Source organism: Desarmillaria tabescens (genome assembly GCF_030435595.1).
Source record: "Desarmillaria tabescens strain CCBAS 213 chromosome Unknown EV420scaffold_18, whole genome shotgun sequence".
NCBI classification, from domain to species: Eukaryota; Fungi; Basidiomycota; class Agaricomycetes; order Agaricales; family Physalacriaceae; genus Desarmillaria; species Desarmillaria tabescens.
In genome coordinates, this window is record NW_026848317.1 from 319044 (window position 1) to 341844 (window position 22801).

The following is a 22801-nucleotide window of genomic DNA, read 5'->3' on the forward strand; positions in this document are numbered from 1 at the left end:
GCCTGTAGGATTAAGCGCCGAGAAGGCGAAGGACAGTCCCGCTACGCGCACACCAGAACCATAGAGCATTCCTCGGTTTCAAGAGCCTCAGCCCTTGTCTCGTAACGGAAGATTTCGGGCCGACGCCTTAGAGCTTATCGATAATAAACAAAACGTTATCTGTGTAATATACATGATGTTAGCATTCATGAATATTCCAACCAGTGAAAATTTTACGGTTTCATGTCAGGACGTGAACGAAAAGTGAGGAAAGCTGGACATGTCACTGTGGCTGTGTACGGCCCATCGGGAGTCCGGAGGTCATAAGGATTACGACATCATCATCATCTCATGAAGGTTTTCGCACTTAAGGCCGCCTTGTAAGCACGAGGCAAGTGCAGTATGTCTTCCAAAATTTCAGATCGAATTTTTCCATAACCTGACACCTCTCAGCCCCGACTGAAGATGCCTATTACTACCTACTACCCCCCTGGGCGGCCTCTGTCATCTCGGCACTACTCTTCTAATGCTCGCACCTCTATATGCGGTCCTTTGTCATGCTGAGAGAGCTCCTTTGATATTCTTGGATCGTACCTACTTTCTCCCCGGAGCTGTCTGTCTCGAAACTGTCTCTCTGATCCTCAAGACCACTGGTTCGAACTCAAAGCTGGCTTGCGGAACAGGCTTCGAGCTGGTGATCTCTGCAACGTACCTTCTAGTTTTCTATTCTCCTCGCGTCCTGCCTTCTCCTCTGTACACTACGAGCCATACGAGGTCTACGTATGGCCATTGCCCAGGTGCAAGTACACTCGTCTGTACAGGACACCCCATACTGGCGCTTTGTACAGAATGATCCTTCGGACATCCTTTCCGCTTTGTCTGCGTCTCTTGAGCTGGGTGTTTTGATCACCAATTGTGTGACAGACGGAGTCTCAGGAAATCATATTTGTCGCTATGCACGCTGATGGACATCGGGAGACCTTATATTCAACAAATTTTTAACGAAACTACATTGCAAGTGGTAAGAAACAGGGAAGAAGCGACACTTTGGTGCTGAACATTTTACAGGAGCGCTCCTTGACATCGCTCTTTTATCTCAGAACGAGACTCTTTTCTAGGTGTGAACACTGTTCGATTGAATACCGCGGCTATACAAAAAAAATTTATTTTATTTGGCTTTTCTGCATTATTATGCATTATTTAGATACTTAAATAAATAATAAATGTATCCTTTCTCGGAACCCTCCGGACGTTAGGCATTCGCCGAATCTTTTGGAATCGTACTTATTGCTACTTTCTGTCACCGAAAAACTCCTCTACAAGTAGCCTGCTCAATCAATGCAGTGGCAATGGACATACTGTCAACTCTCTAAGGAAGAGGCATCATCGGCATGGCAACCACGGTAGAACAGCTGCGTACATGACTTCAACCTCTCAAAAACTTTGGGACGCTCCGCAACGCCTCCGTTGCAGAGTGTGTGGTCTTTTATACGCATTGACTATCACATCAAATACCGGAATAACCCGAAGATCCAGGAGTGGCAACCAGAATCCACTGCGTGGTTGTCGTTGAACAAACTTGTGGAAAGCGGCCCCATACCGTCATTGCTCTATATGATCGACTTGCAGATCATTGATTCATCTACGGTTGACGAAAAGGTTGAATCTACAACATCTCAAGCTCAAGGCTTCTAGTTTTCCGTGAGCTATAGCACAACTTGAAACCTTAACTATTATTGACTTTTGTCAGGCGAAGCTCGTCGTCTTCTGAACTCGGATTTTGACGCGGTCAAGTGTTTCGAACGAGTAAACGACTGTTTTCTGCGTCAGTGACCAAAATGTCCACTCATTCTGTCTAGGGTGAAACTTATATTGTCATATTGTCACTGTGTCTCATTTTATTCTGTCATCCTTATTTCTACTACAGATACCACAGAGCCCATGCTTGCCTCAATCCTAAACAATTCCATGTTCATACTCATGCCCACCGTTTATGACGCGTCGCTCCGCATCCCAGAGGCAGCTATATTCACCCCCGTTCCAGGTTTAGTAGCATAATACCCGCACTAGGATTTGGCGCGGTGCTTTTACACGGAGATCTCACAAGAGTCAGCATATTAACGCACTTGCAAGTTCAAGAGCGGAGATAGGAAATTATGGTTGTGATTGATGGGGCTACATAGTCCGAGTCGGTATGTTTACCTTCACAGCTGGATGACGACTATTTTGCACGAGTCAAAATGACATCAAAACGCTCTTCTGGGATTTTGCATCGGTCAAAATCCTTCAGTATTTCCTTATTAGGGAGGTGCCAAGGATTTTGATTCCATTTTGACCCGCGCAAAATAGTCGCCACCCAGCTGTGCTTGTCATTAACGCGGTCTCGGCTAAAGTACTGATTTTTGTGGAGGTTTAGATATCCCTCTCGTGGACCTAGCCATCAACTTTAGATTTTGATGTCCCAACATATTCCAAGGATCACATCCATCGGGTTGGGTGAATGGCGCGCACAGGTCATGCACGTGAAGTCATCTGATGGTAACCCAATAGCACGTGGAGCTCTTACAGCGGCTTGAAGTTGTTTTGGAGAAGCTGGAAGAGTAGCCTACGGTAACCGATAATGAGGATGGGGTTGCATCAGACTGTCGACGAAGCTGAGTGACCAATCGCGAACAAAGGCAGGTGGGTGAGGGTAAGAGGAATAGAAGGGGAAGGGGAAGTCGAAAAGACTGATGATCATGGTGTTGAGGATGTGGCTTTGTTGGGAGGTTCCCATCGAAAGAAGAAGCATCGTTGACAACCATTCATTTATTAATGAAGCTTTGTTCAAAGGCTCCGATAGCATTCAAGATCTCGCTGTAAGTCTTGTGACTTCGCTCGACGCTTAATGGCTCACGTTATGCAGGGTCCGTTAGATATCGAAGGGCATCTGTAACCGTGTAGTACTGAAGTCCGACATGGTCGCAGAGTCTTATATAGCTATATGTTACTCACGATTGCCATTGCACGAGGCTCTGGAATTTTATTAACTCAAGTCTTGTGGGTTTCCATCAGTGTGCGAGTGCATATATTTCACGTTTGGATAGATATTCTCGTGGAATTTGCAAGCGTCCCAATATTCTGACCGTGGTACATCGCCCCTTTGTTTTCATTCGACGTCGGCCTCCGCCCCCGAAAGATTCTGATGATGTTCCACTTGAAACGACCTCACTTCCAGATGTCCTGCGGCGAAACTGCTATCCCCATTTTATAGCGGAATGATTGGAATTCGCAGATAAGTGGCACGGCGCATACATATATCGAGCGCATGGTCCCGTTCTATCTGCCATGGGGTACAAAAACGAGACTAACCGTTCCACGAGTTCATGGGAAAGATTTTCGTTTCTGCTGAAGAAACCGAGGGTAATTATATACCGTGAACAGACCATACACTGCGTCAACATCTGTGAAGTGCTTGTAAGTCGTTGGCTCTACCTCAAGTTCTTTTCGTCTGACTTTTTCCAAGACATCAATCACAAGGATGTGCACCTCTCTAATGTATTTCAAATGAACGGATCATGAATCAAACCCCGGGCCCGCTCGCACTGGTCGGGCTGATTCTGATACTTGACCAGTGATTAAAATGAACGAGTAGCTCGATTGAGTGTCATGCGGTAGGACTACAGTGGATGAAAAGTCCCACATTGTATGATACTTCGGGTTTTGTGACTGAAAGTACGAAAGCAGGTGCGATGACAGTTAATATCGTGTATCTGGGGTGCGAATAAGTGACAGTCAAGTAGATCCTCCCACTTCACTATCGATCTTCACGATCAAACATCAGGACCTCAAACTCATCACTCATCGTCAACGAAACCAGTCGCGTGAAACAACACAATTAGGATGAAATGATCTACACTTGATTTGGACGGAGTTCGTGACCGTGTCGCACTTGAGCTTGAGCTTAAGCGCTTGAGCACGGAAAATTGCGAACTTGACGAATGCTATGTCCGAGTCGCGCACCACTCTGGGTCCGCCTTGATTACAAATTGGCAACGTCAATACGCGAAGAAACATCACGCAACCCTGCCAACAGACCTGAACATGGCCAATACGGTCAGGACCTGAGATCTGCTTAATTCGACCCTGACACAGTGGGTCCACGTTCTCACCTGCCTCGGAAATAACAACATTGCGGTGACCCCTGCGAATGTGCTTCAGACCGGAAACACTGAATTTCCACAAAGAGGTGATTAGATCTTATCATGCAAATTCCCGAAACCTGAGATACCTATAAAAGCTCAGAATAGGTCCAGTGACGATCGTAATAAAGTGCCATCAGAGGGTCGACCGTCGGGAGCAGCATTATCGCATGGCCTAAATTGGCAGGTGCGTCTTCGATAACATCCATCATGATTTTCTCCTTTTGTATCCACCGTAGAACAAGGACACTTTGCGAGGCGCTGATGTGATTCTTTTACGACTATTCTACCCCGACAGATACCCTTTTGTCAAGAACAAGAGCGGCTAATCATGATTGTAACCGACCCCGACGACGTTCTTCTTGTTCTTATTGTGCTTACTTTCGTTAGGTGGGTGATATAAAGGGATACCATGGCACGAGGCTAAATTACCACGATACGAATACTACCATACGCTCGCCCTCCTCTATCACTCTTTCTCTATCTGCTAGACAGCTATAGCCAATGCCTACATACCTCACTCACGGCCAACGTCTGATCATAGACTCCTCAAACTACGTCCGAAGGGCTCAGGCTCCCTCATATCCGTCAGTATATTCCCCCTCCAGAAAGTCATTCGACTGCCCTTCTACCTGTTCTCTCCCCACGCCTCGTTCGTACTCTCCGCCTGACTGGAGCTGTCTCCCAGAGAACGACCAGCACTGGCTCAAAGTCCGACTACGGAATAGTCTCCAAGCTGGCGACCTCTCCAACATGCCCTCCTGGTTCCCGCTCCTCCGCCTCGTGCCTTCCTCATGTCCTTCCTCGCCAACATCCTATCAACCATACGAATTCCGTCAGGAGTTTCCTACCACTAGCGGGGGCTGTGCCGTGACTTTCTCGTTCTCCGCAGTCAAAGAGCAACTTTTCACATGGCGGATATCCCTGCCATCGAATCGGCGGCAGACGGGTGTGTTATCCCCTTTCGTTAATTTTTTTGATATTGAATACGTGTCAGAGAACCTGCCTATGACTTTGGCACAGGTGCAGGTCCACACATCTGTAATGAACACGCCGTATTGGAGGTTCATGGAAAAAGATCCTTCGGTTATCTTGCGCGCTCTGTCCACGTCTCTCGAACTGGGGGTTTTGATCACGATTGCACCTATGCAGCTACGCTCTCAGGAGATCTTATATGTGGCTACGAGTATGGATGGAAAGCAGGAGGTTCTATACTCGGCGCAATGCCAATGATGATCATTCAGTGTCACTGGTAAGCGAGACTACCATGTGCTGAAGCTCCGGAATTAACTGGATCTTTGTGATTGATAGACTTTCTATTTTCCATCCAAAAACGTTGTTCCTGCCCGGCGGCCTTGACATTCGCATTTATGGTTTCGATTTTCTGCTTCATCTACCTGTACATCCACAATATCATTATTACTATGGACTCGGAGCCGTTTCACGCATATACGTCATGATATTTGTACTGTCGTCACATCCAAGTTTCATTAGCCACCATTCTATATACCACACACTGTCCAATTGCACTACTGTATCACTACTCATTCTTCGGGAAGTCCGAATAAGCAAGAGCGATGATTTATTGTCCGACATGGTGTCTCTCGAGGTCAGCTTGAGTTAATCGCGTCCTGTAATCGATGCTTCTAGATGCGCTGATGTATGGTTCAAAATAACAAAGTGGCTGCAGGCTCCGGGGTGCCCCATCTCGTTGTCAGGTCCAATCGACAGCCGCTGCGTGGAAGCAACAGAAACAATAACTGACATAGAGACAATCATAGACTGGCTGGAGTTGGTGATTCGTCATTGCATGATTTGGAAGTCCTCATAAGTTGATGATAATCCCACGATGCTCAATCAGCCAGAACTCACAATAATGATTCCAGGGGATTAGGCACTTTCGGGCGGCAAAGACCCAGAAAGACAGAGCTATAGGAGAACAGTATGGGACCGGGGCATCCTAGCAACCCAAAGGGACGCGGATATAAGGCACAATGGAGTCCAGAGTAAGGCACATCCCTCGGGCGCACAGGTGTATATAATATGTATGAAGTAACCTCCATGGGTGCCTTGTAGGTTCCAAATTAGTTACCCCATAATCAGAGAATTAAATTCTGGAAGGCATGACTCATTGTTGATCCCGGCATCACTGCGCGTCATAAGCAGCGTCAGGGTCCATGAAAGAGCAGTAAACCAGCAAAATAGAGGTAAGAATAGACAGAGTAGTTGGAGACACGACGGAAACTCAAGATGTTGTTTAAGCCCAGCCGACCGCCAGTTGAGTTTTGCCAAAGTTTTGCTGCTATCGGGGGAAGAACAAGTCGTAATTAGACAACCATTGCTAGAACGCAGAAGAGATAATATGGTGTGCATATTTTTACAACTGTGTAACCCAAGGAAGTACAGATCAACTCCCCAGACGCTGCAATAAAGTCAGCGTGACGCTGTGGTTTAGCACCCGAAAACCAGGGGCTTCAACTTTCCAGATCGTGGACCTTGGAAATGTCGACATGACCTGGTTTAATTAAAAAATGAAGAAGCGTGGCAGTCAAAACCTGAATACTCAGCGAGATTGGAGGAGGAGGAGGTGGTGGTGGTAGAGCCAGGTCGCAGTGTTATAGTCGCTTCACCGGGCCGCTTCACACCGACTGTGAAGGACCACGTGGAAGCCACGTTCCCGCCCGCTCACCGCCCTTATGTTGCTTGCTCTTCCTTTACTGCTAAGGTCCAACTTGACCACCGACTAGGGAAATTCCAAAACTCAACGCGTATTCACGCGAAAATATTGACTGGCTAATAGAACGCAACATCAAAGTGCAGTGATGAGCAACGCGTTCAGATCGGGATGTACTCAGGTGAGCAACAAAAAGGTGGTTATATCCGTTGCAAACGAAGCGAATGGCTAACGACGAAATTTACAGGTCTATGTACCATGCGCCCTCCCAAATGAGTCAAAGAAATTTGACACGTACGAAAAGACGGCGCCTGACTGTCAGATACATCCGCACTTCGGCCACTAACATACTCAACAAGCGCTGCGCTTCGTAGGTATTCGCTCGACTTATGCTTCTTTATATCAGATCATTCTGAAATTCTACCAGAGGTGAACGCTTATGGCACATTCCGCGATGCCTGACAAAGCAGCATCAAAGTGAATGGAAGCAGCGAAATTTCGAATGAAGGACATTATGCATTATTCTCAGGTCTTGGTCTGAAACATGCCAATCCTCCCATGCGCTCCGTTGACATTCATTTCGCAAAGACATGATCTTGACTCGTGCTTCACTTGGACCTCATCTGGTTCCCTCCGGATGCCGATCACGAAACGATGATCTTAGAAACTTTGTCCTGATCGAGTTGTATTCTTTATCAAGCACGAAATTTGAAAGGGTCGTGCATCATCAACGATGTTTCTTCCTGCAAGTAACCTGAATGTCCTCACTTCTCGATGTTTCCTCTAATCGATCCTCTAATAGGCCGGTACCTCTTGTGTGTCATTGATGGCGTTCATTTTGCACATGCCATCAATAGGTGGCCGCGCTACTGAAGCACCTGCGATGTCTTTATCTGCACTGAGAACAATTCCCTAGAACGGTTCTCTATCAACTATCGAGCCCTCTATGCTTTCGTTTATGTAGCTGGGGGTCTTCTTGCTCACCATGCCGCTTCGACGCCTTTCCATAAGCTAGTTTCTCGTCTCTCCAAAGCCTCTGGTACGGCCGTAGTCACCTGCCGGCTGAGCAGCGGACCTATCAAAATTGGATCCCCACCTCCGACAACTGGCCACACGATCGCTTTCAAATTCGGATACAAAACAGCGGTTTTACGCATACATATCACATTGTCCTAGGACGTGGTCACTTCCGCCTGACGATGTATACGGTCAAAATGCCTTAGTGAGGAATGAGACTCCCACCTTTTGACCATATTATGGGGTGCCCTATGTCGCGTGTTTGCATCATCTGTCCGGCCTGCTCGGTGGTAGGACGAAAGATTTTGCATAAGCGTTCCTATCATCAGAAGTGCGAACAAAGCGCAGTCAATGACGCTTTCCTTCCACCGGCTATCTATCTATCTTTCCTTTGGAAACGAGACTGGCAAGGAGAATTTGTCTAGCTCGGAGTCGTCTCATGATTGCGTGTCGTTCATATCAGATCGAAGTTATTTGAGAGCGGATGGACATGGTGTACTTATCTTTTCTATATCTATCTGTCAAGGTACGCTTAGCATTTACTCTGAAAATAGCAACGCTGATTGCGGGTTCGATGCGAATCTTTAGTCGAAGCATATATGCGAGTTAGCTTACACTAGAACGGCTTCGTTCTTGCTGTCATTGGGCTGCGGCGGTTATTCTGTTCACTGAAAAAATAACCCATCTTACACTGATCACAACCTCAATGACATGTATCTTCGACACAAGGGTGCTCAACGATGCACCAACACGGACATTGTCGCAATAGACCAATGGACAAGCTCTTCTTGGAGGCCGCTGCATTTCCAATGCTTCCAAACCGGTCGGAATGTTATGTATCAAATGCATGGTTCTATCTAATCACAACTCAAAACGATGTCTCCTCAAGCTTCTGCTATCGCCATCGCATTCTTCTCGCTGTTTGATGAAGAAGAAGAATTTCTGCGGACAGGACTGTGATCGTGGAGACATCCATGATTCTTGTGTACCCTGATGTATTCCATCGAGGCTTTGGGAATCACTAGACAGTAATCAGCCTTCAGTTACACCTTAACGCCACGAAGAACGAACCTCTTTGTGAGTCTACCAAAAACAATTCGTATAGAAGTACTCCAAACATCGTCGCTGGGATGTTCGTTAGGGCAGCTAGAGCGGCATAGGACCCTCCGGAAGCTGGAACTTTTTCAGCCTTCTGGTCGGTCTCCAAGACTTTGCACGTACCTTGGCGTCCGTAAATGGTCAGGGCGGCTAATCTACCGCCTACGTCACGTGCAGCATTCGCTGCGACTAGAACAAAAAATCACTGGGATCAGCCTTGGCTATGTTCAGGTGACAGCATCGAGGCTTACGTCCGGGGAAGGCAAAGCCCCATATCGCTACGGCGCTTTCAAAACCAATCAGCTTGGCCAAATCGGAAGATGAGGCGTGCCCTTACTATCCCAAAGCAATTATCCAGGGCGCTGCTTGTGGAGGTACCAAAACGTTGGTGGGATCAATAGAACCCCATATCACAACTGCGAGCATAACATCCTAGGAAACGGATTCAATTCCATATTTCCAAGTGATGGTGTGAAGAATCACGCACAGTTACGAACTCGTTAAGGAAAACTTGTCCTATCTTCGCTCCTGGAAGAAGATACAATCCAAAAATACCCGCAGGAGCGCTCGGCGTAAATTGTAACTCCGAGAAAGTCCCAGCGAGTACCATGGCGCCCTCTGCCTGGTCGAGGAGGTGCTTGTATTGGACATAAATCAACAGGCATGCGACATATCCTCCGAGGATTTGTGCCACGATATATCTACGCAAGCAAATTAATAGGACCCTTCAAAATCCTTCGACTCTCGAGGGGAGATTACGGACCTAAGGCCTTTCACCTTGGGAAATCCTTTAAACAGACAGAAGGCGATGGTAATGCCGGGACTGAAGTGACCTCCGGACGTCGCACTGCAGAAGCAGATGGCGAAGACTATCCCGGAAGCATAAGCTATTCCGATTTGAAGGATCGCTAACGGCAAAGGCGTGACGACAGAGGGTATAATCTATCACTAGGGGACGTACAGGAAAGTCCAGTTTCTCCGATAGCATTCCCGATAACCCACGGCGCCGTTGAACCTACGCCTGCGTACAATGTCAGTACCATACGAAAAAGGTCCGCGCATCGAGGGCACCAACCTGCGTAGCAGTAAAAGAAGACACCCATCTAACAGATCATCGAGAGGCAGTAAGCGGCCCGTATGATCGTAAATGAGCTAAATGGACTGACAAACTCAGCAAAGCATTCTGCAAGCCAATGGACCTTTGCGTGTCGGTGTCGCTCCCAGATCGTGAATATTTTTGCACGGGGTTGGATGTCAGCGAGGTGTACAACGTTAGGATCAGCAGTGCCCGGACCATGGATCGTCATACTGGGAGGTTCGAATGAGGGTAGGATGTTCCGTTACGTTAACCCACGGAGACCGATCTACGTGCTTTATATATGCGAAAAAAGACGCGCTCATGGGACTCATCACTTACATTGGTAGCAACAACACGGACATTGGGATCATGTGCCCACTGTACGTGATACGTCTTCTTTTAGATCAATCATTTACCGTAAGCAGGGCTATCGAAACACCAGAAGATGGTGATTAGCCTGTTCGCTATCGTGGTTTTCAATAGAGAAAAAATTTTGGTATTGTCATGGGGGCTCGCAAAGAATGGAGATATCGTGTCTCGCCCTTGCTAATCGACAACTAGTCAATCGAACATCGTGCTGGAAACAATGTAATTAAGGGCCGTGGATTCACTTGTGACGAGGAACGTGTACTTGAAGTGAACACGTTGTGAAATGGTCATGAGCACTTCATTGTTAGGTTCGTCTAGCACGAGTTGGTAGATTGCTTGATAAGTAGTCAGTTTCACAGGTGATGCTACGCTCAGACCGACAAGAGATAACGAAAGGATGTCAGACGCTCACCCCTCAGTTGTCTTCCCATGAAACAACTGTGCTGTTCCGAATCACTGCTGAGCATTGCATGATGTAGATGCCAGTCCGCTGACGCCGGCTTGTGCCTGTGGAACTCGGAGGTCCACTGGCACCCGTTTCGGAGCCTGTACCAATAATATTAGTGGATGTAGCTGACAAGGAAATATCAATGGTATTTACAGCAAGAAGCAAAGAAGGAAGGAATTACACGCACCTCAAGCACCAGAGCCGAGTCACCTTGGAAGAGTAGACGTCAGGATAGATCTTTTTGCTGAAACCAATTGGGGGTACCTGTACTGCCCATTCCCCCTTTCATAATCTTTGAAGATACCGGCACCAAGCAGACAGACGTCCGAGAACATCGTAGATACGCTGAAGAATGCGTCCATAGAGAGTCCGATAGGCGATGATCGATAAGACTCCAAGAAAGATAGAATAACATCTTGAAGTAGAGCTAATGGCAACTAGTTCAGCAATGCCTATCGCAGGCGGCAGGATAGTCCGGCACCATAAAGATTTCCAGAAGAAGACCTTCAAGTTTGTGACGCCTCATCATGAAGGGGCGATGATTCGTGGAAAGCGGGCCTTGGAAAGCTGTGCAACCCTATACCTTGACTATACACGTGAAACGGAGCGTCGGTCCGAGCTCGACCTCTTTCATCTTTTAATGCTTGCCAGGAATTTGTGGTCGAGTCTTAACGGTGTTCCTCGCAAATAGGCAACCGTATGATTACCTGCCAACCCACTGTCTGGTGCTCGAAGTCCCAACAGGTCTCTACCGTCTATCTCTCTTCCGCAGAGTACTGATTGGATATCTTTGCTGAGAATTCAGGTCCCAGAAAGAGAAAAGAGAGTTGTGAATCTGATGAGAAAATGGAGCGACCAAACGGCAAGATCATTTGGGCCTTCACCAGCTAGATCCTTGAATATTTGTGAGTGTGTAGCCGTGCTGTATGACCATTGTCCGTATAAGTCTTCAAATTTCATAGATTGTATACATGGAGACCGCTCAAAAGCACGGGAAATAGTGAAAGGATAAGTGATGCCCACCCCTCATAGATCATCTTCCCATGAACTGCACTATTCGCCGTCGATGTCCCACTGACGCCGGCGCTTGTGCCTGTGGAACTCGCGCGACCAGCGGTCTCGGAGCTACTACCAGTCTGAGTAACACTAGCAGAACTGGTTGATGAGGCGACACCAATTGTGTTCACAGCAGTACATAAGGAAGAAGATGGTGCTGGATGTGCCGCTGGAGTCGCAGCCTGACCCTGGAAAAATGTAGAAGTTCCATATACACCCATGGGCTACGAAGCCAGGATTGATCAGCTTTTGTCCGCAACCAATTGAATATATCTTTACCTGTCCACTATCTCCTTCACAGTCTTCGAAGGTACCTGCTGAATAGTTTGCGGGCATATTCCATTGACATCCGAGGACATCGTAGATATGCTGGCCTACGAAACAGTGTCAACCGGTGATGGCGGGCGCCGAGCTGAATAGCTTACACCACGTGGGAGCCATAGGACCTGGTGCACATGCTCGGATGCAGAACATCTCGGAGGATACAAAGTTCTGAGCATTGGTGTCAGGAGTGACGACGCCGCAGTCGGTGTAGAACTCACCGTCCATTCATGCATCTGTTGAAGTTCACCGAACGCACTAGAAAACACAAGCCCGCCGATAGGGTTGCCTAATCATTTAGTTGATTAATTTTACGCTTCGGCGACATTAAACCCTCTGACGTACCATTTCCGTCCGCACCATGAGGATCTAACTCTCCGCCAGCATCGCCCTCCGGGATATTTAGTTTCGTAAGATCACCAACACCTGAAGGTTCGGGTTTGATATATCGAGCGCCTGATACGTGTACAATTACCGTACCTGTTACTTGCACAAAGTCGGGTGTCTTTACAATGTGCGCCCCTGTGATAGTACCTTCAGGTATAAGACGTGTGCCGTAACCGTCCTAGGCGCAGTGTATGAGCAATTGAAATCTGATACGTTGTTTGAATTAACCTTGATGCACCATGAAATCGCGATTCGCTGTATTGGTGTAACGTGACGGTACAGAACATCTAGCCTTGGATACGCACCTCAATATTGCCGATTGTAGATGCCGGCCCCGATTCTGGAGGTCCGAAAACACACCTTCGCGCCATCAGGAGAGGAATGAATGAATGAACGGGAAGAAGCCGCACCAGTCGGTTACGGAATTAACTGAGGCTATCTAAATGAACAATTCATAAAAGACAGAAAATTTCATGTACCATATACATTTTGGCATAACGACGTTTGGTTCGAAGACGTTCCACATTGATTTGTTCCTTTATCCGAGAGCCAATAAGGGCTTAGAGCATCAAACAAGAGCTTACACACCTTCCTGCCCTTCTTCGGTTATCGCCGGAGCGTTCGAAGGCAAATATGTTGCACTATACGTTTGTGCGCGAACTGCGACAGTCCAGAGAGCCAATATGACCACAGAGACAGTAGATTGGGACACCATCGATGGTGAATGTTGACCGACGTGCTTATTGACGCCGCACTTATTAAGCAGTTCCTCGCAGATGCCAAGGTGGTTTTATAGACATGCTAAGAACAGCACCAACCAATCAGCGCGTGTTCAGCTAAAGAAGTTTGACATTTGCTATTCGGAACGAGCTTGTGGGCCCTGCCAGGTGCTGAGTTGGCTTGGAGTTCGGTGACAAGCTCTTGAAGGTCTGGACGAGAAGGCACTGTGGTGAACTTGGACGCGCCAAGACTGGCTTCGAGAGAAAGGTTGCTGTCATGCAAACCAAGCGCTATACGTCCTGTATACTGGTTGATCATAGACAGTATTAGAAGTGAAATCGCTGTCGGCTTCGAGATGTATCGTGATATCTAAAGGCCCCGAACACAGCAGTGACACTGGCACCACGGGAAAAAGCCTAGAAAAGCTTGGAAGGAAGGAGTTCTTTGATTTTTTTGATTTGGTCTTGACATAACAAGTTTTCAAAAGTTATCAAGGTTGACGAAATATTTACGAGACCATAGAGAGTTTCTTGCAGATGGATGAGCGAAGGAAAGACTATTTTGGCTTGATTTTGGCCCTGGGTTAGGGTTTCCCTCAGATCTGCTTGTCTAGGAGAGACTAAACGGTGTTTCAATCAAGAGCCACGACTAGAAAACCAATTCTGCTCCGAGTTTGCTTGGTTTGCCTGTACTCGGGCTAGGCCAAGGACTCGGAGTCTTGAAAATATTCCAATTATATCATTATTATAAAATAATTATAAGATACCCTCTCAATAATAGTACAAGTATGTCTCAACTATGCGATTTCAACTGCTGTTTCCTCATCGCCTTTGCCATCACACGGTCGACTGCCTGCGACACGAGAAGACCCATTTCTCTGACATTGCTGTCTTTAGACTTTTGCATAAAGTCTTTGCGCGCCCACATATCCATATCGAACGCTTGTTGAATCCTGGCCAGATAATCAAGTTCGATATCAATGGCTTGAGGGCAAAGCGACTCGGAGAAACCCTCCAAGAACAACGGCAACTCTTTCTCCCATGTCGGAGGTTTTTTAGGCTTCCGTCCACTATCTCCAAAGGAAAGCGACCCCGAGAAACGCTCCAAAAACGACAGCTCGTTTTTCTCGTTTTCCTCCCATTCGAGTTGCATAGTCTCCTCGACTACCTTGATGCCAGAGGAAATGGGCCAAGGGATACTCTCGAAATTTTGGATGTCTTCGAATGCGTCCAAGCGAACCTGCAGGTCCAAGAACGCGATGTCGTGTGATAGATCCAAGTCTGTAATTGGAATTGATAGATAATTTGCCTTGTCTATCCTTTCCTTGATGAGGTCTATCACCTCAACCAGACGGTCGTACCGGTCTCGATGTAGGACGTCATTACCCGAGCGCAGTGACTGTTTCTGAGGCTCCTGCGCGTGAAGATTCTTGCAATTCTCCAATGCCTTTTTCTCCCGTTCGAGGGAGCGAGCTAGCTCTTCCTTGACTTGGATCAGTTCTGCCTCTCGCGCCAATGCTATGGATGTCATTTGTGAGAGATGGACTGCATCCGAGTCTGAGGGAGCCTCCATAGTCATGTCGGTCGAGAAGCGTAGGCCGTCCACTTCCGTGGCCAAGATCCGGTTACGTTCCATGAGCTCCCTAGCACTTTCTCGAGCCGCGATAAGATCTCCTTCCATATCTCGTAGCATCACTTCCCGTTGTTCCAACGCCGTCCAAGCTTCGACTTTCCAGCCCTGTAACCGTTCGATTTCTCCCGAAAGACTCTGGTTCTCCACGATAAGCTGCATGCCGGCCTCCTTCATGATAGACATTTCTGCGTTCATCTTCTTCAGCGTGGCCATGGCGATGCTTCTTTCTTCCTCAAGTCTCCGCTGGTGCGATTCATCGGCAGGCGGAGGACGCATCTCCAGTTCTCGACATCGATCCGATACCAGCCTTCCTTGCGACATTACTTCCTTCAGCGCGACACCCAACCTTTCTATCTCTTTCTCCCTCTCCGCTGCAACTCGCCTGACCTCCTCTAGCTGGGATATCAATTGCTCCACCGCACGTTCATGACCTGCATGTGTACGCGTCTCAGCTTCTCGGCTCGCTGCTAGCTCCTTCGTTAACTCTTGCGCCTTTCCCTCAGTTTCAAGGAGTTTCTGTCGTGCCTCTTCCTCGACATCAAAGACCTTCCTTTGCGCCTCTTTCTCGGCAATATGAAGCTTCTGGCGCATATGCGTCATCAACTGAAAGGCCTTGTGGACGTCCTTGGGGAGACCTGTTTGTTTGGATGAAAGCGTCGCTCGGGCTTCAATCAACTCCCGGTCCTTCGCGCCCAGAATGTCTTTCGTCACTTCCAGCTCCTTCGACAGTATCCCATGCTCCTTCTGTTGGACATAGATCTTCTGACGAAGGCTGGCATTCTCGGCGCGGAGACTGTCGAGGTTCTGCTCGACATATTTGCATCGCTGAGAGAGCAGTCCTGCTTCGTTGTCCTTCCTCCGGTACTCGTCTATCGCGTGGATCTCCCTCACGTTCATCCTAATCTCCTCGTCCTTTGTCCAGATCTCTGCACTCATCCTCCTGATCTCCTCATCCATCAGGCGTATTCTTTCATCCTTCCGGCCAATCTCTTCGTCCTGCATCTGGATTCTCCGGGTCTTGGCCCGAATCTCTTCATCCTTCGCTTGAGCCGTCTCTTCTTTGCAGAGATCAATCCGCCCTTCCAGCTCTTTGGCGCGTTCCTCAGCTTCCTGCGCATTTGCAGTCGCTTTACGCCACTTGTACTGGTTTTCGGCGACCTTGTCCCGTAGCAGGCGATATTGGGAAGGGTAGAGGCGCTGGGGGTCAGACCAGCGTTTGCAGTGTAGAGGGCATGCACAGCATGCGGGTAGCTTGTCGAGTGGCTAAAGATAATACTCAGTGTTATGGATATAAACAGCGAGAAGAGGCGTTTACACTCACTGACGTTGCCTGAGTCAAAGAGCCAGCTTCGAAATCGAGAGGAGAGATGCCCTTCAATGGCATGGCCAACGGGTGTGCGCGAGTGGCGACGGAGGGTATTTGTGGCGCTGAGCTAAAGACGGTTGATGTCAGAAACTAGAGAAAGGATTGAAAGCAAAAAGAGACGTACAGTCAAGATGTGGATCTGCGAGACTCAGACGAGAGAGAGAAGAGAGTAGTAAAAGCGGGCGAACAATAAGAACAGTACAAGAGAAGCCACATCCGGACCTCCCGGAATATGATTTTCATCAGGGGTTTCCCTCGTAGAAATTATTGTCAGAGCATCGGTTGCAAAAGTTTCACGGGGTAGCGCGTCTCTCCAATGCTAGCATCCTTCGTGCTCACTGAGGACTGTGCCAGCTTGAGGACAAAAAATGTGCGGGCTAATAGAGAAAATATCTAGCGACAGGAGCGTCCATTGAGTGATGTCCCTGCATCGTAAGCCGGAATCATACCTTGCATTGTTTGACCAGATACAGCATCGGGAAATCATCAGGATGCCGGAATCCTCGGTTTTGATTTGCGGGCATCCCAGAAAAGCTGGCAAATATTTCATATGCCAGAAGAAGAGCGAATAAAAAGATGTTCCTAACTAAGACAGCTGCTCAGACGCTCAAGCCGAATACGAAGCCTAGCTTGAGGTACAGCCAGAGATGGAACTATGCAATGAGAGTATGAAAGTACCCTCGCTTATCCTCGAAAGCGACATTTGTTCTGTAACAGTAAAGATTCACATCTCTGAACCACCGACTCAAAAGAAGACTCACCAGAAAGCATGAAAGAACAGAATATATCTGCAGCGAAGTGAAAACTTAGATTTGCAGCGTTTCATTGGTTCCTTTGGGCTGCTGCCAGGGACGTATGTGTGGAGTGACGGGAGGAAGATGAATACCCGAAAAAATTACGTTTGACGATGCGGAGCATCGGTCCGTAGAGCCGGTCCTACTTTCTTCCTAACTTCGTCGAATATGAAACCCTTATTGACGACGAACACCTCATTGCTTTCATTCCACTTGAGGTATCTGGAATGCGTCCTTGGTAAGTAGGATGCACTGTATTAATAGACCTTGGCTCCCTTTGACAACTCAAAATACTACCGTAATCATACAATAAAATTACGGTGCCTAAGAAAATGGTCGGTAAAAAACTGATGCTATCGAGGTTAGCACAGACACCATTATGAAGCGAATGACTCTTACATCTCTGCATAAGATACTCCTTGTCGACGACGATACGAATATGACCGCAACCGTATCTCACGTTGATCTCGCGGTTGTATCCGTAATGTGACTGGCACTGTGCACATCACCATTGTCTCTACGAATATCTTGCACCGTCTACTTTTGTCTTATTTGCGAAATATTCTGCAGCTGACGAGATTTTACGCCGGTCTGAGAGTAGGTCCATCAAAGACGGAACTCACATAAGGCGATTACAGGGTGCGAAGGCTTGTCGTCCTGGTATCCTTATACATCACTTCTTCGTGACCTATACGACCTTCTTCAATTCCCATTTCCGTCTGCTTTTTCACTTCTCGATGAAACTATAAGAAGACTACTACGGCGATGTACACTCAACCACATTGCCTATGTCTTCCCAACAACTGGTTTGGCTCATAACGGGGACTTCGTGCGTCATTTCGTCTAATCGCGACTCTCATACCAACGTATATCTGTAGGTCCGGCCTCGGGCGTGAACTCGTCATCGCCGCCCTAGAGCGCGGTGAGAAAGTCATCGCCACAGTGCGTGGACGCTCGTTATCCCAGATTGGTGACCTCAAGGCCCTTGGTGCAGACGTATTGGAGTTGGACGTAACTGCACCCTTGGAAGAACTGCATACCGTCGCGAAGAAGGCCGTCGCTATCTATGGTAGAATCGATGTGGTCGTCAATAACGCTGGTCAGCTGCCCTCAGCCTGCCTTCTAGTGAAACGGAGCTTAGAGTGCATTAGGATATGCTTTATTACAGTCCGTTGAAGAGGCAACGTTAGTTTTTCTCTGAATAAGGCATCACGTCTGTTCATGTCTTCGTTCGTACTAGACCCCAAGAGACCTTGAATCAATTGAAGTAGTTCCCCTCTATTTATCTCTTTTGTTTCTTCACGTATACTATTGCAGCACCAATGTCTTTGGTCCTCTCAACGTAGCGCGAGCTTTCCTTCCGTATATGCGTGAACGACATGTAGGAACTTTCGTATTTCTAGGCTCTATAGGTTCTTGGACGTGAGTACCTGCTTCTGGACAAGTGATTCGCGAATTCACGCTGTACTCTCTAGCCCACAGGCTTTCTCCGGCCTGTACAATGGGTCAAAATTCGCAGTCAGAGGTGTCATGCTTTTCGTAGATCCCGCCGGGCCCCAACTGATCAATATCTCCAAGGCATATCCGAGTCCCTTCATCAGGAGATCGCACCTTTGGGTCTTCGTAGTATATGTTTCGACTTCGGGTTCTTCCGCACCAACTTTCTCTCTCCTGGACATCGCATCCTGGGAAAGGCCGATATAGTGGGGTACCAGGAGGTAGCGCACGGGGCAGAGGCGTTTTGTCAAGGTAGATACAGCTCTTCTTCTCCCTCGCGCTCAATGACTGAATGTTCTATTTGGTAGCTTACGACAGACAACAACCGGGAGACCCGAAAAAGGGTGTGCGAGTTGTCCTTGATGTCGTGAGAGGTGAGGGTGTAGCAGAAGGCAAAGCATTCCCAACGAATTTGCTCTTGGGAAGTGATTGTCGGCGTGCTGTTCAGGATGTCATTCAGAAAGCAGTGGATTCACAGGAAGAGTGGAATGACATCACTATCAGTACTGATATTTAAGTCAGAGCATCTTCGTCGAAGTGTTACCGAATTCCAATGCTACTTGCGTGTGTACATGTTTTCAGTCCTGTGGGTACTATTTTTCAACTGAGTTGTTCTTTGCGCGTGGACGCGCTGTCTTCTGGTATGTTCTAGATTTCTCCCAGTTTTCTATGTTCTCCGATGTAATTCGATCTAAAAGTGCCAAGGGGGCAAAATATGTGGATAGTGCGTCGCCGATGTGGGTGCTCGCCTGAAAAGTACAGATGCCGCGAGTTTGCAACAGCTTGAAAGCTTTCCCTCCGTCGAGTCTTGTTATTGACAAATAACCGAGTGTAGCAGCGTAGCAAACGATCCGATTTCCCGTTCTTTGAGCCTTGCATTTTTGTGAGGGTGACGGAGCCCCTATGCGATGAATGACATCATTTTCTGACCTATTCTGTTCCATTCTCCGTCTTGCAAGGCGACTGCAATCTGTCGCGCACTAGATACTGCATGAAAAGAATTATGCCCTTCTTGGTCCAGGGGCGAACGTTTTCAGTGGTTGCAAAGACAGTTCATGCCCATAACTTTACAAGAGCGGTTACCAAAGTTGACCCGAATTCGGAGAAGGACAATAATTATTGTTCGACAGCGGTTGTTACCCTAGGGGAAGATCGAATGTAAGCCTCCCATAGTATTTGGCAAGTCCGCTGATCAGTCTTGCCTTAAGAGATGACGATACGTTCTATCGATCTGGATCAAAGCTATAATCTCCAGTATCAAGCTCAAGACTCTGCTATTTTCAAACCTCTTACTGCTAAGGTTCTGGAGCGTTTCCTACCCTACACATGCTCAGTCGTTCTACTTGTGACATCCCCCTCCCGCGGCCGATTCATTCTAAAGCTGAACGACCGCCGATTCGGGTTTCGCAATAGTCCACGCATGAAATTCGGAGAACTTCCCTGGTCTCCTTCCATCGAGAATAGACTGCGTCACGCTGTGGAAAGGATCCATACAGGAGACATTCCTGACTGGCTGGAACTCCTCGAAGACGATTTACACAAGCGGGAGCAACTGCCCGATGTCTATTCATGGGAGGACTGGATGTGGAAATATCTACATGGTACCGAAAGCTGTACCATCAGCAATGTGAGGTCGATGCATATCGTCTCCGCCGTCTACAAGGACACACTATTCCCCGCTTTTACGGGACAGTTCGTCTCCCCATATCTACCTCGCCTCTGCACCCTATCACTGCCTTCGTTCCCGGCTTCGCTGTCGAGTACATCGAAGGGACCAACATGGATTCACTCAAACCTGGTATCGACCTTCCTCTGGACGAGGCTGAGAAGATTTCAGACCAAGTCATGGATGCCTTTCGCAGCGTCAAGAACGAAATGTGTGTCCTCCATAACGACGTCCACATCGGCAATGTCATCCTCCGAGCCACTGATAGGTCTCCAGTCATCATCGATTTTGGATACGTGATGATCAGGAAACCCAACATGAGTGATGCAGAGTGGATGGAGTTGGCACGTCAATGTTCTGACATTAGCTCCATGCGTGCCGTTCTAGCGGATGGGAAATGGAGGAGGAAACAAACTCCTCGACCGATGTCAGACTACTTGGGGAAGTACAGGACACCTTTTCACTTCAATAAATATGTCGAAGAAATGCCTGAGGATTATCGGCTAGCAACTTTCGAGAGGATTCCTGATACTGATGAAAGCGGGGCACGGGAGAAAGGCTTTGAGTGGAGGACAAGACCTGGCGTTCGTTGCAGGGAATAGTATACCACAAGCATGCTTCCGGGGTGCAAGGTCCCCATCTGTCAGATCCACAGAAATCTGTCATTAACCTGAATAACCTCCACTCCTTCCTGTGATCTTCTCTTATCTTTAGGCAGGTGGGAAAACGAGAACGCCTGAATAGCTGGCAGGAATGGTCAGACAAATATCAGAAGTTTTCATTCCCCTCCTTCTCACCCAATCACGTTGTATCTTCAACAATGTCCCATCCATCCTCGTCCACCTCTGGCAACTTTTCGACTCTTTTTCTCGCCTTATGTGCACGCACTCTCGACGCAGGATTCGCAGTGGTTGCCTGGAGGAGCTGCATGAAATCTAAGCCAAACCCAGCTGGCGTAGGTGGTGGGAGGAATGGGTTCGTCTCGTGAGACCGCCTGGGCGCAAAGTCAAAGTCAGGTAAAAGGGCAAATAACTGTACGCACTTTCCAAGATCACTGCTGCAACAAACACTCCAAAGGTTGCTCAGAACATCGCCTGCTTGATTGAGTGGGACATCGACATTCTGGGTGTAGGCGAGGTAAGAGACATTGTAGAGGAGCATGGCTAAGGCAGTCGTGAACGACGCCTGTGGTTCAGGATCTGGCTCGAGATAGGATTCCGATGTTATGGGTATGCTCTTGGTACTAGAAGGCGTAGCTGTTGATAACGTAGTCGATGAAAGGTGTAGGGGATGCTTGGTGTGCCATCTAATTACGACGCGTCGGTACAACCTAGGGAACGAGATGGAAAAACGTACTTCGCCCAGCCACCATGTTCACTCCCTCTGACTGCGCCAATCCACGGCTGACCCACACCAAGCTTCTTCCCTGTCCAATGGATCTCAAAAGGAAGCTTGACTCCAAGGTAGAGAGTGAGAAGTGAGACGAAATGTATCGTGTGGGTGATTACGGCATTTATATGGTCGGGTGGATAACCTAAAAAAACATTAGATGGCAACAACTAACAATCAACAGCTATGCTCACGCCGTATATCGCCTGGGACTGGTAGAATCAGGTCGCCGATGGTCCATTCACCCTTTGTTCCGGCCTTTCCTCCAATGGGCGGCCGGCCGCCCACTTCTACAACGTTGAAGACTTCAACCAATTCTTGAACGAGACCTGAACGAGCACGGGCAATAGTAACCGACAGTGCTTTGAGTTCCTGAGCCTCACGTGTGGCTTGATGTGCAATGCTGGGCTGTGGCTGGAGTTTGGCAGCAGATAATGTCTGTCGACGCGTAGCTAGTGTTTCGCGCAGCGCTCGGAGACGATCCCGTTCTGCTGAAGGTCAATTCCAGCGTTCAACTCTTCAGAAGAAATTCGACGTACTCTTCTCGTTGTCCTTTCGCATGCTAGCAAGCCCATTCATCAACTCGTCCACACGGCTCTGGATGTCAGAGATATTGGCGCGGCGGATTCGAGAAGCATTGAAGCCATCCAGTGCTCTAGATGACTTTGCTACCTGGTCATCGCGGTCGGCAGCAAAATGTTGCGTTTGGATGCGAAAGTCACGAATGCTGCAAATTGAAGTGAGCATGACTCAAAGGAATCCGAAAAGTCGTACTGTGTTTTGAGGCAATTCTCACAATAGAATTGTCGCTGCTTCAGCTCACATATCTTGCAGTCCATAGAAAGATTCCTGTGCTACGAAACCGACATGTAGAATCGGTAGACAGTGATGGAGTGGTGGTACAAAAGCAAGAGCAACACGTGATCTATATCTGAGTCGACGCGCGTATTGGCAGAATAAATTATTTCAATTACCCCCCCAAAAATCACAAAGCAGCAAGGGGCAACTTCTGGGCTTTTAGTAACCTTCAGTTCTCTGGCCTCATGGATGTTGAGGTGTACGGCCTTCAGATCTTTTTTCAACCCTTATTTTTCCAAGTTCAATAGATATTAGACAGATGGTTACAACT

The 22801-nt window shown here is 47.9% G+C and overlaps 7 protein-coding genes across 7 annotated transcripts; 3 read left to right on the forward strand and 4 right to left on the reverse strand.

Annotated features, from left to right (window-relative positions):
- The first annotated feature begins 4351 nt into the window (after nt 1-4351).
- Nucleotides 4352-5534, forward strand: EV420DRAFT_386872 (uncharacterized protein). The gene is made up of 3 exons (XM_060481941.1): nt 4352-4497; nt 4551-5412; nt 5472-5534. The coding sequence occupies exon 2, from the start codon at nt 4665-4667 to the stop codon at nt 5391-5393; it is 729 nt and encodes a 242-aa protein (XP_060330531.1). The 5' UTR covers nt 4352-4497; nt 4551-4664; the 3' UTR covers nt 5394-5412; nt 5472-5534.
- A 2740-nt stretch (nt 5535-8274) lies between these two features.
- On the reverse strand, nt 8275-10313 carry EV420DRAFT_1544406 (aquaporin-like protein). Its single transcript, XM_060473235.1, has 13 exons — nt 10116-10313; nt 10025-10052; nt 9911-9970; nt 9713-9857; nt 9437-9650; nt 9287-9381; nt 9201-9235; nt 9073-9138; nt 8923-9024; nt 8598-8872; nt 8467-8542; nt 8355-8410; nt 8275-8298 (listed from the first exon to the last, which is right to left on the reverse strand). Exons 1-10 carry the CDS (start codon nt 10254-10256, stop codon nt 8736-8738), a joined length of 1023 nt encoding a protein of 340 aa, XP_060330532.1. The 5' UTR covers nt 10257-10313; the 3' UTR covers nt 8275-8298; nt 8355-8410; nt 8467-8542; nt 8598-8735.
- A 1081-nt stretch (nt 10314-11394) lies between these two features.
- Nucleotides 11395-13445, reverse strand: EV420DRAFT_1544456 (uncharacterized protein). Its single transcript, XM_060473236.1, is given in 14 exon segments — nt 11395-11415; nt 11426-11591; nt 11653-12124; nt 12180-12274; nt 12326-12392; nt 12443-12510; nt 12567-12647; nt 12702-12786; nt 12837-12863; nt 12914-12968; nt 13019-13037; nt 13088-13144; nt 13197-13328; nt 13375-13445. 12 exon segments carry the CDS (start codon nt 13406-13408, stop codon nt 11801-11803), a joined length of 1044 nt encoding a protein of 347 aa, XP_060330533.1. The 5' UTR covers nt 13409-13445; the 3' UTR covers nt 11395-11415; nt 11426-11591; nt 11653-11800.
- A 567-nt stretch (nt 13446-14012) lies between these two features.
- Nucleotides 14013-16498, reverse strand: EV420DRAFT_387332 (uncharacterized protein). Its single transcript, XM_060481942.1, has 3 exons — nt 16451-16498; nt 16282-16393; nt 14013-16223 (listed from the first exon to the last, which is right to left on the reverse strand). The coding sequence occupies exons 2-3, from the start codon at nt 16342-16344 to the stop codon at nt 14121-14123; spliced, it is 2166 nt and encodes a 721-aa protein (XP_060330534.1). The 5' UTR covers nt 16345-16393; nt 16451-16498; the 3' UTR covers nt 14013-14120.
- A 1410-nt stretch (nt 16499-17908) lies between these two features.
- EV420DRAFT_1270513 (uncharacterized protein) lies at nt 17909-19134 on the forward strand (the record flags this gene model as incomplete). Its single annotated transcript, XM_060467575.1, has 8 exons — nt 17909-17949; nt 17999-18219; nt 18272-18305; nt 18361-18387; nt 18438-18542; nt 18596-18645; nt 18699-18869; nt 18926-19134. 8 exons carry the CDS (start codon nt 17909-17911, stop codon nt 19132-19134), a joined length of 858 nt encoding a protein of 285 aa, XP_060330535.1.
- Nucleotides 19135-19827: 693 nt separating this feature from the next.
- Nucleotides 19828-20885, forward strand: EV420DRAFT_1643129 (uncharacterized protein; the record flags this gene model as incomplete). The annotated part of the gene is made up of 2 exons (XM_060477458.1): nt 19828-20218; nt 20281-20885. 2 exons carry the CDS (start codon nt 19828-19830, stop codon nt 20883-20885), a joined length of 996 nt encoding a protein of 331 aa, XP_060330536.1.
- A 195-nt stretch (nt 20886-21080) lies between these two features.
- EV420DRAFT_1544482 (UV radiation resistance protein and autophagy-related subunit 14-domain-containing protein) lies at nt 21081-22600 on the reverse strand. Its single transcript, XM_060473237.1, has 5 exons — nt 22447-22600; nt 22212-22399; nt 21867-22160; nt 21640-21817; nt 21081-21589 (listed from the first exon to the last, which is right to left on the reverse strand). The coding sequence occupies exons 1-5, from the start codon at nt 22509-22511 to the stop codon at nt 21085-21087; spliced, it is 1230 nt and encodes a 409-aa protein (XP_060330537.1). The 5' UTR covers nt 22512-22600; the 3' UTR covers nt 21081-21084.
- Nucleotides 22601-22801: the final 201 nt, after the last annotated feature.